Source organism: Scophthalmus maximus, chromosome 4 (genome assembly GCF_022379125.1).
Source record: "Scophthalmus maximus strain ysfricsl-2021 chromosome 4, ASM2237912v1, whole genome shotgun sequence".
In the NCBI taxonomy this organism is placed as follows: Eukaryota; Metazoa; Chordata; class Actinopteri; order Pleuronectiformes; family Scophthalmidae; genus Scophthalmus; species Scophthalmus maximus.
Genome location: NC_061518.1, coordinates 25720687 through 25734758, shown reverse-complemented (window position 1 = coordinate 25734758; position 14072 = coordinate 25720687). Strand labels below are relative to the sequence as shown.

The 14072-nt window shown below is 42.9% G+C and overlaps 1 protein-coding gene across 2 annotated transcripts in view; it reads right to left on the bottom strand.

Annotated features, from left to right (window-relative positions):
* LOC118302269 (plakophilin-3-like) overlaps window positions 1-9014 on the bottom strand; it is a 35759-nt gene extending 26745 nt beyond the window's left edge. The window contains exon 1 of one of the 2 annotated variants that reach the window (XM_035628291.2): window positions 8381-9014. In XM_035628291.2, the coding sequence (XP_035484184.1) occupies window positions 8381-8585 (205 nt within the window). In that variant the 5' untranslated portion in view covers window positions 8586-9014. The remainder of the gene's footprint in view (window positions 1-8380) is intronic. The other variant, XM_035628290.2, reaches the window with a different exon arrangement.
* Between the last annotated feature and the right edge of the window lie 5058 nt (window positions 9015-14072).

The window sequence follows — 14072 nt, the reverse complement described above, 5'->3', positions numbered from 1 at the left end:
CACGGAAGGAAGGAAGGAGGAGGTGGTGCTGGGAGGGGAGCTGCATGCCTAAACTGAAGAATCACCAGGTCAGAGGTCAGGGAAGGTATGCTCACACACCACCACCACCCCAACACCACCACCACCACCACAATAAGAACACACGGTATATGAAAGCATCTAACCAACAATATATTAAATGTAACTCAGATCTTTTATCACACATCAACAGAACCGCAGGGATCTCAGACGCCAATACAGGCCCGATAATACAGTTTTTTCTCCCCACAAAATTTGCCACATCATCGGATCTGATGCTTCAATATTTTCAAACCTCCTCTCGATCTCATTCCGCAGATCAAAGTCGGTCCATGCTGCCGAAAGAAGAAACCTTGGCTCATCCTCATGGTGTCATTTTTGTCAACATCAAAGTGTACAGCAGCCCTCTCCACTGCCACCTGATGGCCCGACCCGGGGGCGTGGGCTGCAAGGATGCAGCACTTCTTATCTAACATCCCCTTCAAGTCCGAGCAGGAACAGCTCAGGGCCGCGTGGTCATTTTGGTGAAGGTATGTGTATGCAACATTTCTCTGGCCCATTTTGAGCGGACAAGCTGTAAAACTAAGAACAATTCGAAGCATCACACGTTACTATTTACAATATCACAAATGAAACTGATATAACAAACATGTATTCATAGCTCGGACTAGTGGTCTTCTGTGGGATATTGATTTGTGCAGGCATTTGGGGGTCGACGCTATCACTTACTGTCCATGTCTGTCTATTTGTAAGACAAATGGAAGTCTACTTTTGCACTTGACAGTTGAAGTGGAGCATCTTGTATCTTGTAATTTATCTTTTCACATTTTACAACTGCTCACATCCTGCTAATGGTTTGCTGTTTAAACGAAGTTGGCTTACACTCGTGGAGCATGTTGTTTCTGGATGCTGATCACGCAGGGTTCTGTAAGTACACGTCTGATAACTTCTGCAGTTTTGCACCGTCGGAGGATTTTTCTGTTGGAGCTCTTCTAAGGTCTGGATGTGCATGAACCTTTTCTTCCTGAGTTATCATCTTCATCCTCAAAAATATGGTTCATTGGTAACAGCTGTGGGAGACAAGTCCACAACGTCTCCCTAGAAACACTGCGATAACAAATATCCATCTGACTGTTAGTAGAACAGTTTTGATGACTTCAATGCCGAAGTTGGATTAGTTGATTCTGAATCAATTTGGACAATTCATCATTTCTGTGTGGAAGACAGCCTTTGAACTTCTCCCAATAACTCTCTTTTTTCCCAACTATTTGTTAGTTTTCACGTGGACCACCCAGTGCAACCCGATGAATGCCTTGAAGGATCAACTTTGCACCATTTACCCCACAATCATTTCATTGTTTTTACTTGACTTAAAATAACACTTTATTTGGATAACAGGTCATATAGGCCTGTAGTTTGCTTTGTGTTTTTCTGAACTTGCTGCTGGAGGATCGGCTAGAATCTTTTTCGTGGCCAAGCAAATATCCAGACCTCCCATTTAGGGTGTTGGCTTGATTCTACCCAATTAATTCTTCGGCTGTCTGAATGTCTGTGAATCACACATCCACTGTATGACAGACGTACAACAGAGAAACATAAGGATATAAGCAATGTAGCTGATCTTATTACTGATAGAATATTCAAATCTTATCAAGCGGAGTTTGACCTAGAGGAGGCCTTTTCTAATTAGTAGTCTTACAAAACTAACCACAGAATTCCAGAATATGGGAGTGCTGCAATCTGAAGTTTAAGTATGTATTTAAACAACCTCTCTGTCAAAGTTTTATGACTGTGATTAAGCCCAATCTGCGATGCTGTTTTCACTTTGGCTTCAGCAAAACAAGAAGCCTCACAGTGATTTATGTGCAGCTCCTCTCTTTCACTATGCTCCATTATTGGGTTGTGGTATCCAGCCAAGCTTTTCTCAACTCTTATGTTTTCTCAGTTCTTCACTCCGTTGTTGCCATGAACCCATCTTCTTCTGAAGCTCCAGTCATTCCATTGTATCTGCATAAACAACCTGTGCTCCAACACTATGGTCTCATACCCAATATCCAGAAGTCTTATGACCCTCTGCATTTTAATCGCACCCTACAACACAAACATGTGGGATGAAAGAAACAATATAATCTCAATACTTTGTCCTAAATATTTGGACTAAATAGTCACGTGACAACATAAAACAGCAAATTCCACCTACCAGCACCTCTACATCTCACTAATTATGTCCTCAAAATCACAGGGCGGATATGTACGAGGCTCATTTTCCACTCTCCTGCAGACTTGTGGTGTTACCATGAGAAAACCAGTGGCGACTCGAGCAGATAGACGGTCGGCAGATTTTGATACCTTTGAACAGAGCCAGGCAAGTTGTTCACCCCTGTACCCAGTCCACACGAGCCTGGTATAATCCTTCTTATCTAACTCTGGGCAAGAAAGTGAATAAGAATTTATCCCAAAATGTCGAACTGTGGCTTCAGTCCTCTGACCAGAAATGTTGAAGAAAGCTCATGGGGAGTCCAAAAGTGAAACAGTTCACCCCCTGGGACTACATCATCAAAACTCATACCTCTGATTAAATAAAGGAGACAGGGCTGCATATAGTAATGAGTTCTGCTTTTATGTTGCTTTGAAGGTTTGCCCTTGTTGGCTAGGACGGTTCTTTTCCTGTGTCCTTATGCCCTTGGCTTCTTGTCTCACAGCTCTCTTTTTTTCCACAGCAGTTGTGGATAAATAAATAAATAAAACCAGATGTTTTAACAACCTCTCAAACCTGGCAGTTTTTATTGCCTCAGGTAGTGGGATAAAAAAGAAAACTGAGATGTTTTTCTGCAACCGCTTGGTTACAAGAAAAATCAAGGTTACAAGACAAGATTTCACCTGACAGCCAGTACACTTAATTTTAGGTGTTGGGACAAAAACATATCAAATGTGGAAGGTCAGACGCGCTGTTACTTATGGGAAATATTCTTCTCTTTTCTCTAATTATATCCAAAAGGTCCTGTTTAGCCCTCAAATCTAAAATAACAACTGACAAACATGAGACACAGCAGGCCTCACGCCACTGGCTGAACTTCAGACCGGTCTAAAATAGTCTCTGATAACGTGTTGTGAAGAGGGGATTGGAAAGGAATGTTCTACACACAAGGTGGTCAATGAACTCAGGGGAGGGGTGTTGAACCAGATGTCAGCATTTCTCTTCCAACATGTTTTTTACATTACCATTTAAAGACTGCAGCGGACACCCCTGTTCATTCACGCCCGTCCTCACAAGCATCTCCTGTGACTGTTCTCGTTTCCGTCAAAGTTTATCATTACTTTGCTCCACTTCTCCATCTGTTTCCTTTGCTTTCATTGTGATCATGGCTGCCCTGCACACCGATTATATTGAATTCACACCACAGTGTGTGAACTTCATCCAATTTTGCCAGTCATTCTCTTCCACCAAACATCAAATGTCACACAAAATAAATTCCACACTTAGTTCCCCAACCGGTGCTAGGCCTCTTTTTCACAGCAGACATTTTTGACGTGTCACCGTGGGCCTTGCTGAGAGGTGTTGCTGCTGCTCTGTTCAGTAACACATGACCAAGTGGCAATGAGCAAGTCTGAACACCCTGAAACTGATGCAGCTAAATGGAATTGGGCCCTCATTCATTTTATAATTTACACCTGTGTTTCTACTGCTGTGACATGTCAAAATGTCATGACAAAATCTTGATAAAACAAAAATAAAACCCATGCCACCTTAAAGGTTGTGTGCCATGTAAACCGATTTACCACAAATCAATTTTTTAAAACAGGATAACAGTTTTTGGACATAGTTGAGGAAAAAGCATCTCAGTCTCTGACTGGACCTTGACTGAAAACTGAGGGCTGACTTGCTGTGAGATGTCAAGTTCGTCAGGACGCGTTACACAGCGGCTGGAAACATCTAAACAGCTATACTGGATGAGATACAAGGACAAATGCTCGATGAGAAGGTCAGAGCTCTTCAGAAGAGTTTGAACATTTTCTTATGCAGGCAAGTTTTGTTGTGAGTGAGCCAATGGGTAAGAAGCTGTGACCTTGTTCAGAAGAAGAATTTGTGAAGCAGCCTTCTTGTTGCTGTGGAGCAGCTAGAACCCGATAAAGTACTATTTTTCCATAGTCTCAGTTTGACCTAAAGAACCGTTGCAGAGCAGATAACTGATATGGTACAAAAGCGACGCCACAAGAAATGTCCAGTTGTCGTCTCTGGACGACAATGAAACAAGAGGCATAACAAATAAAGACCAACTAGAAATGCCATGCAGATTTGTCTGAATAAACTGTTTTGGCTAAAATCAGCTATGAGTCATCACTACCATCTGCCATCAGACGCCTCACCAAAGAGAAACAGTTCCAGCCATCGCTTCAGAGAGTGTGATGTGGGTATGGCCCCCTAATGTCTATGTTATAAAAGTTGAAATGGCCCTTGACAGGAAAAGGGCTTCCCTCCCCTGGTGTAATGGAAATACCCTTATTATTCAATTCACTATTCAATTCAATTAAATAAAATTTTATTTGTATAGCGCCATATCACAACATACATTGTCTCAAGGCACTTTACATAGTGAGGTCAATATTACAATATTACAGGGAAAACCCAACAGATCCCACAATGAGCAAAGCACTTGGCAACGGTGGAGAGAAAAAAGAGAGAAGAGAGAGAGAGAGGACAGTTGTACAACCGCCGCTTTAGTCTCTACCAGACTGATACTTATAATTTAAAAAATACAATTATGTCGTTGTTATTATTAGTGATGATATCAATATTATTAATAATAAAAACAATAACAATAATGACGGGTTTGGGTCCTGCAGCTCTGGGGTCAGAGATACACTACCCAGCTTGCAATGCGACACGTGTTCTGAACTTGAATGACCGGCTACGGTCATATCAAAAACCTGCACATGTCAAGACATCTGTCCTCGATTCTCACTATATTCTGAAATAATAGAAAAAGCAGTTCTTGATCAACATGCGAACATTTTTAACCCACAACCATCCTGACTGGAACCTGTGATGTCATGGATTTAATTTTCCATAGTGAGGAGAAAAAACACAGGAAATGACCAGGAAATAGCACACTTGCAGGTTCCCATAGATGAAATGAATGTGTGTATAAAGTGAACGATACACAAAGATGGACAAATATTCTATTTCACATACATTTCTGGTTAAACATTTTGGGCTCTGAACTTTGCTATATTTTACAGCTGATGTAATAATCATCCGGGAATAAGTTGACTAACATTCATGAGAAATGACTTCATGGTCCGGCCTCTACAGTCCTGTTGTATTAGTCCTCTGATCAGCCTTGTGATGAACTGGACCTCAATAACAAAGACCCGCCCATGAGCATTTAGCTCCAATACAGTCATGCTACAGCTCATTTACTGTGTCCCTACAAAGAATGTGTTCCAGATATTATCAGAGCCTTAAGGTTAAGCAACATTTTCTAAAAGCAAAAGAAAAGCAGAATCATGATGAATCAGTTTTTCGCATTTTGTCTGTGTAACACATTTCCCACAGCTGTCACATCTGTTGTTCTTTTGTGTTGAGAGAACCGTTCTACACTGTGCGAATAACCAAGCTGCAGTGGTATGTGCATCCTCTAAACCGAAGAATTCCTGTTGAATTGGTTTACTTCTGTCCAATTAGGTCTGAGTCAGGAGCAGAGGCAAATCACAGCAGCACAACACATCACATTTCCCAGAATGCAACTGGACAGCACCTTTCATTAGACACTCCATGCCCCTGAAACGCTCCAGTGTGTGATGCCGGTTTTTCTGTTAAAAATTGTCCGGCCCGGGCTGAGATGACCCCTGGTGACATCATCACGGCTGTTTGTTCAAACCCTTCTTTAGTGACCATTGGCCGACGTTTCAGTGGATCAACTTTTTTAAGTTGCTGGTTTCATTTTCCAAAGTAACTGAGACAAAAATGTTGTTGCGGCAGACTTTGTGTCACATCACACCCTCCATGTCTCTGCCTCTCTGTGTCCTCATCAGGAAAGTGTACGGCTGCGAAAGAGTATGGCTGCGACAAACAGGGATCTGAGTATCGCTCAGATTACTGTGAGATCGCAAGAATTAAACTGGCCAATGCAGCAGAACAAGATACCTGCTTGTCACATAAAAAAGTCACTTTAAACGGGATGACTTCATCTGAGTGTAATGTTTTAATGGGGCGCTTGGTAAATGAAGGCCAAAGATACAAGCAGACCCCTAAAAAAGCATGTTAAAAACATACGTTGGACAACAGGAAAAGAATATGATAAAAGCTATAATTTATGATAACAGCACAAGGCACAACACTGTAAGCAGCAAGTATGCAGCTGTTACCATGTCTGACAATGTCTGCTTCTGTTGGAATATAACAGGGACAAAAAACAGATCTACAAAACAATCTACACATGAAGTCTGATAATAGTTTGAGTCTCTTGAAGGTACAATGTCTAACCAACTTTTAATTCACTTTTAAGTCACATTTTTAATGATTCACTTTTTCGATCTTGGTCTCTTTCAGCTACATATTTTTACCTGGATGCATTTTAGTGCATTGAAGTATCCGGCTGGGCAAACATTAAAAGTGTCACAGACCCTCCGTGATGTTTTATTTCTGCCCAACGGCGTCAGAGACGTACTGATTTTTAACATGAACCTTTTCCGTTCAGGGGATTTACCGTTTTTTAGTCAGTGGGTCGTGTTTGGGGGAAAACCTCCTGAGCTATTGACACCAAGGAATCCTAACTACACTACTTCTCGACATCATTCAACTCTGTCTCCTGCAATTGTTTTGACTGAGAGAGTATCAGAAATAGACTAATTGTGCATTTAAATGTAAGGATTGGTTGCAAGTTCTGTGCAGTTGTTTTGATATTTTATATAATGAATGACCTTGGTCCTTTGGTCTTCATAGGTAACAGCTGTGTTGCTTTTTTACTCCAAAGCTGCATTAATCAATATTTTACATTGAAAACATGTCCCGTGACTATACTGTATTTGATGTCCAAGAGTGATGAACCCACCAAGAACTTTCATCTACTTTGCAATGGTTCTACAGACAACAAATTCTCTCTCCAAACTCATTTCCATCCGCAACAGTATGGGGCCGAACAGTGACACTAAGTATTTGCATTCAAAACTATAAGAGGGCATTGGAAACAAAAGCAGAACTCAGTGGCATTGAAACAACCTGCATTCGTCCAAAGCGGTCTGAAGGCTTCTGTGCGGACTGCGGGTCGCCAAGAGAGACATTTTTTCTCAGTTTGCAAATTGAATGGCGAGTACGTAAATCACGCGCTCCTCGCCGCTCCCCTGTACGCCAGAACAGTGACAGAGTCCAAACTGAAGACGAGTGACTATTAAAAAAAAAACTCACCATAATGCAAAAGATGTATCAAAACAGAATGATATCATTCATTTAAATTTCTTGTTATTGCCTATGTTCTATTTTTCATCGGACCTTTCCTCGGTGTCGACGCCATTCGGTTCGGCTCCTGTTTTCAATGCAGACACTTAGTGTCCCTGTTTCCGGCCCCATGGCAGCGGCAGGCGGCTGCTTTTTCCCGGCACCGGGGCTCTGACACAACGTTTGCAACGAGCTGGTGAACAGAGTGAAGCACTTATCAGCCGAAGAGTCAAAGACTTTGCTCAGGGGCTGGAACAGGTTAAAGCAGAGTGAATTCCAGACTCACTCAACTTCATCACATGACCAGACGATTCTAAAAGCTCGTGTTGCCCCGCATCTGCTGGACGCGGCTGTTGAACCGTAGGTTCCTAGTAATGTGTCCACAGCATTGATATAAATGAGGATAGGTTCAAAACAAAATCACTTCTTTGTACAATGCAATACAGCTCAACCACGCCACAGACCGCATCCTCCAGAAAGAGCATGCAGTTGAATCAATACCATTAATAGAAACTCATTACAATCTCCATGGGATTTATTATAGGACTGTTGTATGCGACTGCATTAGTTAGATTGATGCACCTAATAAACTTCCAGGCGTTTTTACAGTGGCTTCAGACAGCACTCGTGGATGTCAGACTGTTTGAGATTTGCATCCATCGAAACAACGCTCGATAACCCATAATGAAAGAATGAAAGCGTGTATTTGGAAATGTTTCTTGAAAATGTCAATTTAAAACAGATTAATAAATGATAAATTCCATGACATCATATCACTATATTTGTATGCATATGATCTACTTTAGTGTTTTCTAATCAGTTTCCTTGTACCTGTGGCTGTCGATGTTAAAACCCTGATCCACTACGAGGTGGTTAACAGCCCAGGCTCCCTGTCACCCGGGTCTGGACCGGGCCGTGGCTCACCTGTCGGTCCGGGCGGAGGGTCGTCCAGTCTGGTCAGGGAGGACGTCTTCTTCTCGGCCAGCCGCATCCGGACCTGCTCCTGGACCCTCCTGGCTTTGGCCACCGGGTCCGGACACGGGCCGTCCGAGGGCACCATGTAGGCGGTGCGGGAGGAGTTGGGCTGCAGGGCGGACAGAAAGCAGCCCTCGGCCACCGCGACACTCATCCTCGCGACTGAACTTCTGTCGGCCGGCGGAGGAGGAGGAGGAGGAGGATGATGATGAGGAGGAAGATGATGAGGATGAGGAGGAGGAGGAGGAGGAGGATGAGGAGGAGAGGTAGTGTGGAAGGCAAAAGTCCAGCTGCGGGAGAGGCGCGTCCGACAAGGGGCTGCGTCCGCTCCGAAATGGCAGCAGCGCCGCGCTCCGGAGGCGGGACCTGCAGGGCCGCGGAGCGAGCGGGGCGAGCGGGGCGCAGCCAGGGGGCCACCTGCTGTCCGTCAGACACTGGTCAGTGCAGACGGACGTGGGCACTGCTCCAGCTCGTCGCGCCGCAGGACCTGACCTGGGCGACGCGAGGACGACGACGACGGTGCCGGAGCGTGGACGCGCGTCGACGACGGCGCAGTGCCGGCTGGTGAGGGGCGCACCTGGCTCGACGGATGGACACAACCAAGACGCCGTTCTTTATGGCTTTATTCATATTTTTTTTTTAGTTTTTTCAAGAAAAGTGTTGTTGTTGTTGTTGTTTTCTGAAAGTTTGGGTTTTTTGAAAGAACCCGTAGAGGCAGAATGCGTCCTGCACAGCATTCCTTGTCACTCTCTTGAACTGTGTCTCCACCTGCCTGCAGAGGAGGATGTGCAGAGGCGAGACTCACATAACCTGATGTGTACACGAGAAAGGGAATATAATCATGGCTTACTGTCACATTGTCGGGACTTACGGGCACACATGGATGCAAAACAGCCAGTGTTCATGCCATTGGTCACACTTGTGCTGCTGGGACAAGTCCAAAATATATTTGGCTTATTAGAAAGTGTAAGTGAGTAAGATATTAAAAAAGGCCACAAGTCGCTGCACCATGAACCAACAGAGCTGCCATTAGGTGTCCATGAGCTCCCACAGAAGACTATTTCATGTATCAATATGTTATCAACTGGGGATAAAATTGCCTGAATCATTAGATGAAAAAGATCTGGACTGCACCTGCTCATATTTATCTATTCATTAAAGAAGACCAGACATGTACAATAAAGTTTTCAACAAATTAAAATCACTGCCTTCTTCTTCTTCTTTTTAGAAATCGAATGGACATTAATATCACCTGGTTCCTAACTAACACTAGATGTAACAATAGTAATAATAAGCTAGAATAAAGATTACAGAAATAAATACATATTATATATGTACAATATTGCAAAGCTCACATGGATACACACAGTACACAGTGATATTATGTCTCTGTAAGTCCAACTCTGAAGTACTTGAACTTCATACATAATGCTCAACAGATATATGATATTATAGTTTCATATAGAATATGGCAACATACTACTTTATGGTATTTTCAGCACCACAGCACAATAGGAATTGACATGATAATGGCCCATAGATGGCCCCTTCATTATTAGCGGACACTTCAAAAGGCTTTTAATACCTTTACTATTTCAATTTTATGATAACATACTACATATTCATTAGGTAATGTATGTATTCAGGTAATCAGCAAATCTGAGTCTATAATAATATTCGAGCAGTGAGTGTGACGATCAGTGGTTAGCATGGGACCCGAGGCCTCTGGCCTCCATAAACCCCATGGGTTGAATAGTGTAAGCCTGGCGTGCTTGTGAAAAGTCATGACATTTAAATTCCTTTATTTCTGTTTCAGGAAATTGTCAAGGAGAAAACCCAGTTTGTTCAGCGGCAGATGTTGCGTTTACTGTACTCGTAAAGAGTCTTTCTAACATGAGCATTGTCGCCAACAACAGAGGAGAGTGAATCTCTGCAGGTCAGATGTCAAATTGTTTACAGTGTGAACCTGGAGCTACAGAATGATTTAAACATTAACCTCAGGTCTAATATTCTAATATTCTAATGTACTCACTAACCTGTCCTGTTGAGTTCCATCATGTTTTAAAGTCTGTGACTTTTTCAATTTCAAGTTCATTTTTTTTTATCATCTCGTAACCTTTCGATTCTTGTTTCATCCTAGTGTAAAAGTACAGCCGTCAAGATTAAGACAACGAAAGTATATTGTTCAGTAAGAAGTTGACTGGACTCTGACATCTTCTTGTGGGTTAATGACTTTTTCCAGGTGCCAAATTTACAGCCAGAGTGTGAGAACTCTGCTGAGCCTCCGCACAAGATGAAGCCGACCTCGGGGGCTGTTCCAGACATTTAGCTTTTCTAGTCTTTTTGACCACTCAGAACACTTAATCGTTCATAGTCACCCATTCACACACACACACACACACACACACACACACATTCATACAGCACTTCTATACAGCACGTCTTTATACATCCTTCATACACTGTCCACACAGCTGTCAGTGCCGGGGATCGAGTCAGTTAGTGGACAACCCTCTCTACCTCCAGACTCACAGCTGCCCTGTACGTCAATGTCCATGTGTCCACCCTTGTTCTCACCCCCTGACTCATCTGCTGCTGTACAGCAACAGTTCATATCTCCTCCTCCACCTCCTCTAACCTCACCTGCGTCTCGCTGCCTTCATCCTTTTTATTGTTGAAATAGCTTCTTTGTCCACACCGTAGAATACCGTAGAAGCTTGGCAGACTCCATGGATGAGGACCCCTTCCCAATGTAGTGGTGCGGTCGAAATGTCCTTCCTATGTACTATTCCTATCTACAATTCCCTGACCTCAGTGGAAAACATCACGAGGTCAAGGAAAGGTGTACAGGAGGACTGATAGGAAATAGGAAAAGTCGACAGCGCTGCTCGGAGAATCCAGCGCGACTTGCATCATTGCATCACGCAATGGCGGATGTTGTTGACGTGCGTCTGCAGTGCTGAAACTACAAATTTCCAAATGTGGACTAGAACGCAGCAGCTCCATCCAAGCATTCTTCAGTGTGTAACACGACCATGTGACATCAGATGTGAATTTTTCATATGCAGCGGTAACTTAGATGATGGCGTGTGTCTCTTCCGGGTCACATTCATACTCTTGTACTTCTTCTACTTCTAATTTGGATTTAATCGTTTACGTTGTGCATAGCGCGCCACGTTAAATATCGCTGCCGCAATGAATTGTGGGGCGTCTGTATCTCCTTTCCTTTCGCATAGGAAGGTCCAGTTTACCCCATGCGAAAGGAAATGGGAAAGGAGGCACTGGAGCTCTTTCCTATGCATTTAGAGAATCCGAACAGCTCTTATCATGGCTGCTGAGGAAATACTTTCCGGTCACTTCAAGATATAGGAAACTTCCTAAGCCAATTTGACAATTCAACCTCACCCTAGATGTAAAGGGTTCATTGTGAGCTACTAAAAACACAGCAAGTTTTATTTTCAGAAGGTTACATCATTGTGAAAACGTTCTTATGAATATCAGATTCCTTTTCTGTCGACCCCCATGAAATATAAACTGACCTTTTAACACCATGATGTTTGTATGGTCAATATAAAAGACTTGTTGAAACCCTATATAGGTTTTTTCAGCGTGTCATGTTGATCTGATGGCATGAAGCTGCAGCACCGTGCCGGACTTCCTGCACTTCCTAGAAACTCTGGCATTTAGAGGTTGATTCATTAAATTTTTCCTTGGAAAGAGGAGGAGTCCTGCCTCAGCGCTACTGTTTGGCAGCATTACCACAGTGTCATGTAGGATGATGGATCACACCTGCTCAGATCAAACTTGAGAAAAGGACATGTGAAATTCCCGAAATTCCCAAAATTCATGTTCCTCATGAAGGGGGTCGGGGTAAGCATAACAGTAACAAAAACACAGCAATTCTCATGTGATTGTACACATGAAAACCTCATTATGAAATCCTCCTGAATCTAACACACTTGAGCTTTGACCACAATGCATGTGATGTTCCACCCAGGAGGAGTGTGGATGTGCACCAGGACTATGGAGTCATAGTCCTGCACTTTACTTACCCTAGAGCTACAGGTAACCAGGGACAACAAAAAATAGCAGATTACTACAATATACTACAGTATATTCAAACATAATGAGTAAGGAAGCAGAAGACAGATGTTTACCAGCTCTCATTTGTGCTTTGAATGTATAAAGAGTTTTAACAATCCCAAGGGTTTTTGAGCTAATGATGCAGTTGGACAAGAAGTCATTCTGAGTTCTCTTCTGTAGACAAAATTCCAAGGCAATTATCCAGCAGTTATCAAGACATTCCAGTGTGGCTCAACCGCATGAAATCGGATGGATTGGGAAAAAGGGATCTTCAGGTTGACAAAAGTGTGCTCAGTAAATGCCCTGGTGCTCTGCCCAACACGTTTAACTTTTCATGTGAACAAGTGGAAACTCTGGCCTAATGGTGGCGCTAGAAGAAAAGTCTCTATGGAGGAAAGAATTGTCGTCCAAACCCTAACGGTGAGTGGGGCCAACGGGAGGGACAGGGAGGAGTTCAAGTCCGATGGTTCCCAAGTTTAGCTAGATCCGCTAAAATGATGCTTCAGAAAAACAACTACAACGGCGTGACGTCACGTCCGAGCTCCCCCACTCCCCCTCACCGAAGTGTGGTGAACACAAGCTCCCGAGAAGCAGAGCTACATGTTTCCACGCATGTACACATAGTGTAAGTGAAGAAATGTACTGTAGTCATTCCCCCGCTGGCTCCAATTTCAACTGATTGTTCTTTCCCCGACAATTCAAGTGACAAGAAGTGAGAGCAATGAGAGGACTGTGAAATAACCACACTTCTCCTGTTAGTGTGCTGGTTGTGTAAGGGCCCAGGAATGTGGAAATAATCTCTTCAGCCAAAGCTAACATGAGATATTCTTTGGGGAGGTCTGGGAAACTAATTCTGAGCCTGAGGAGTAGTAATATGTCAGGCGCAGGGAGCCTTAGGGAGGGACTCCTGCAGCCTGTCTCAGAAACATCGCTCCATCCGGCACCAGGACAAACCTACACGCAAACCACTGACTCGCATTTTGGGTGTGGATGTACTGAGGAGATTGCATCAAACACACACACACACACACACAGGGGTCATTTTAGTTCATACACCCACGAGTGTACGATAACATTTGTGGTGTAAATCTGACATTATTTGTTTATTTTTATTTAACATGAACCTTTATCTTGCTCTTGTTTGAATGGCTGTTCTGTTTTGTAAATGTGTAAGGTATAGTAAAGTGCTACGGCAGTAAATTTTATCATTTTATATTATTACGTATTATTATATAAAAATACACAAGCTGAATTTTCAAAGAAACTCAATTATCCTGTTGATTACAGTTTATTTCAACATTATTTTAAAGGCCAGCAGCCCACAAATTACAACTGTGATATATGGCTGTGTTATGTTGTTCCCAACAGTGATTTACTGTAAGTATTTCTGAGCAAACGTGTGTATGACACATTCGCCAAATGCATTTTGTTGTTGTTGTTCAAGGTCTGTGGCTGCCAATATACATAGGAAATATTTTAAGTTTATATTTTAAGTTTACTCCTTTTTTTTTTTTTGCATTACGTGTTCTATAGTGTGATTAGCCTATGTGCTGGTCGT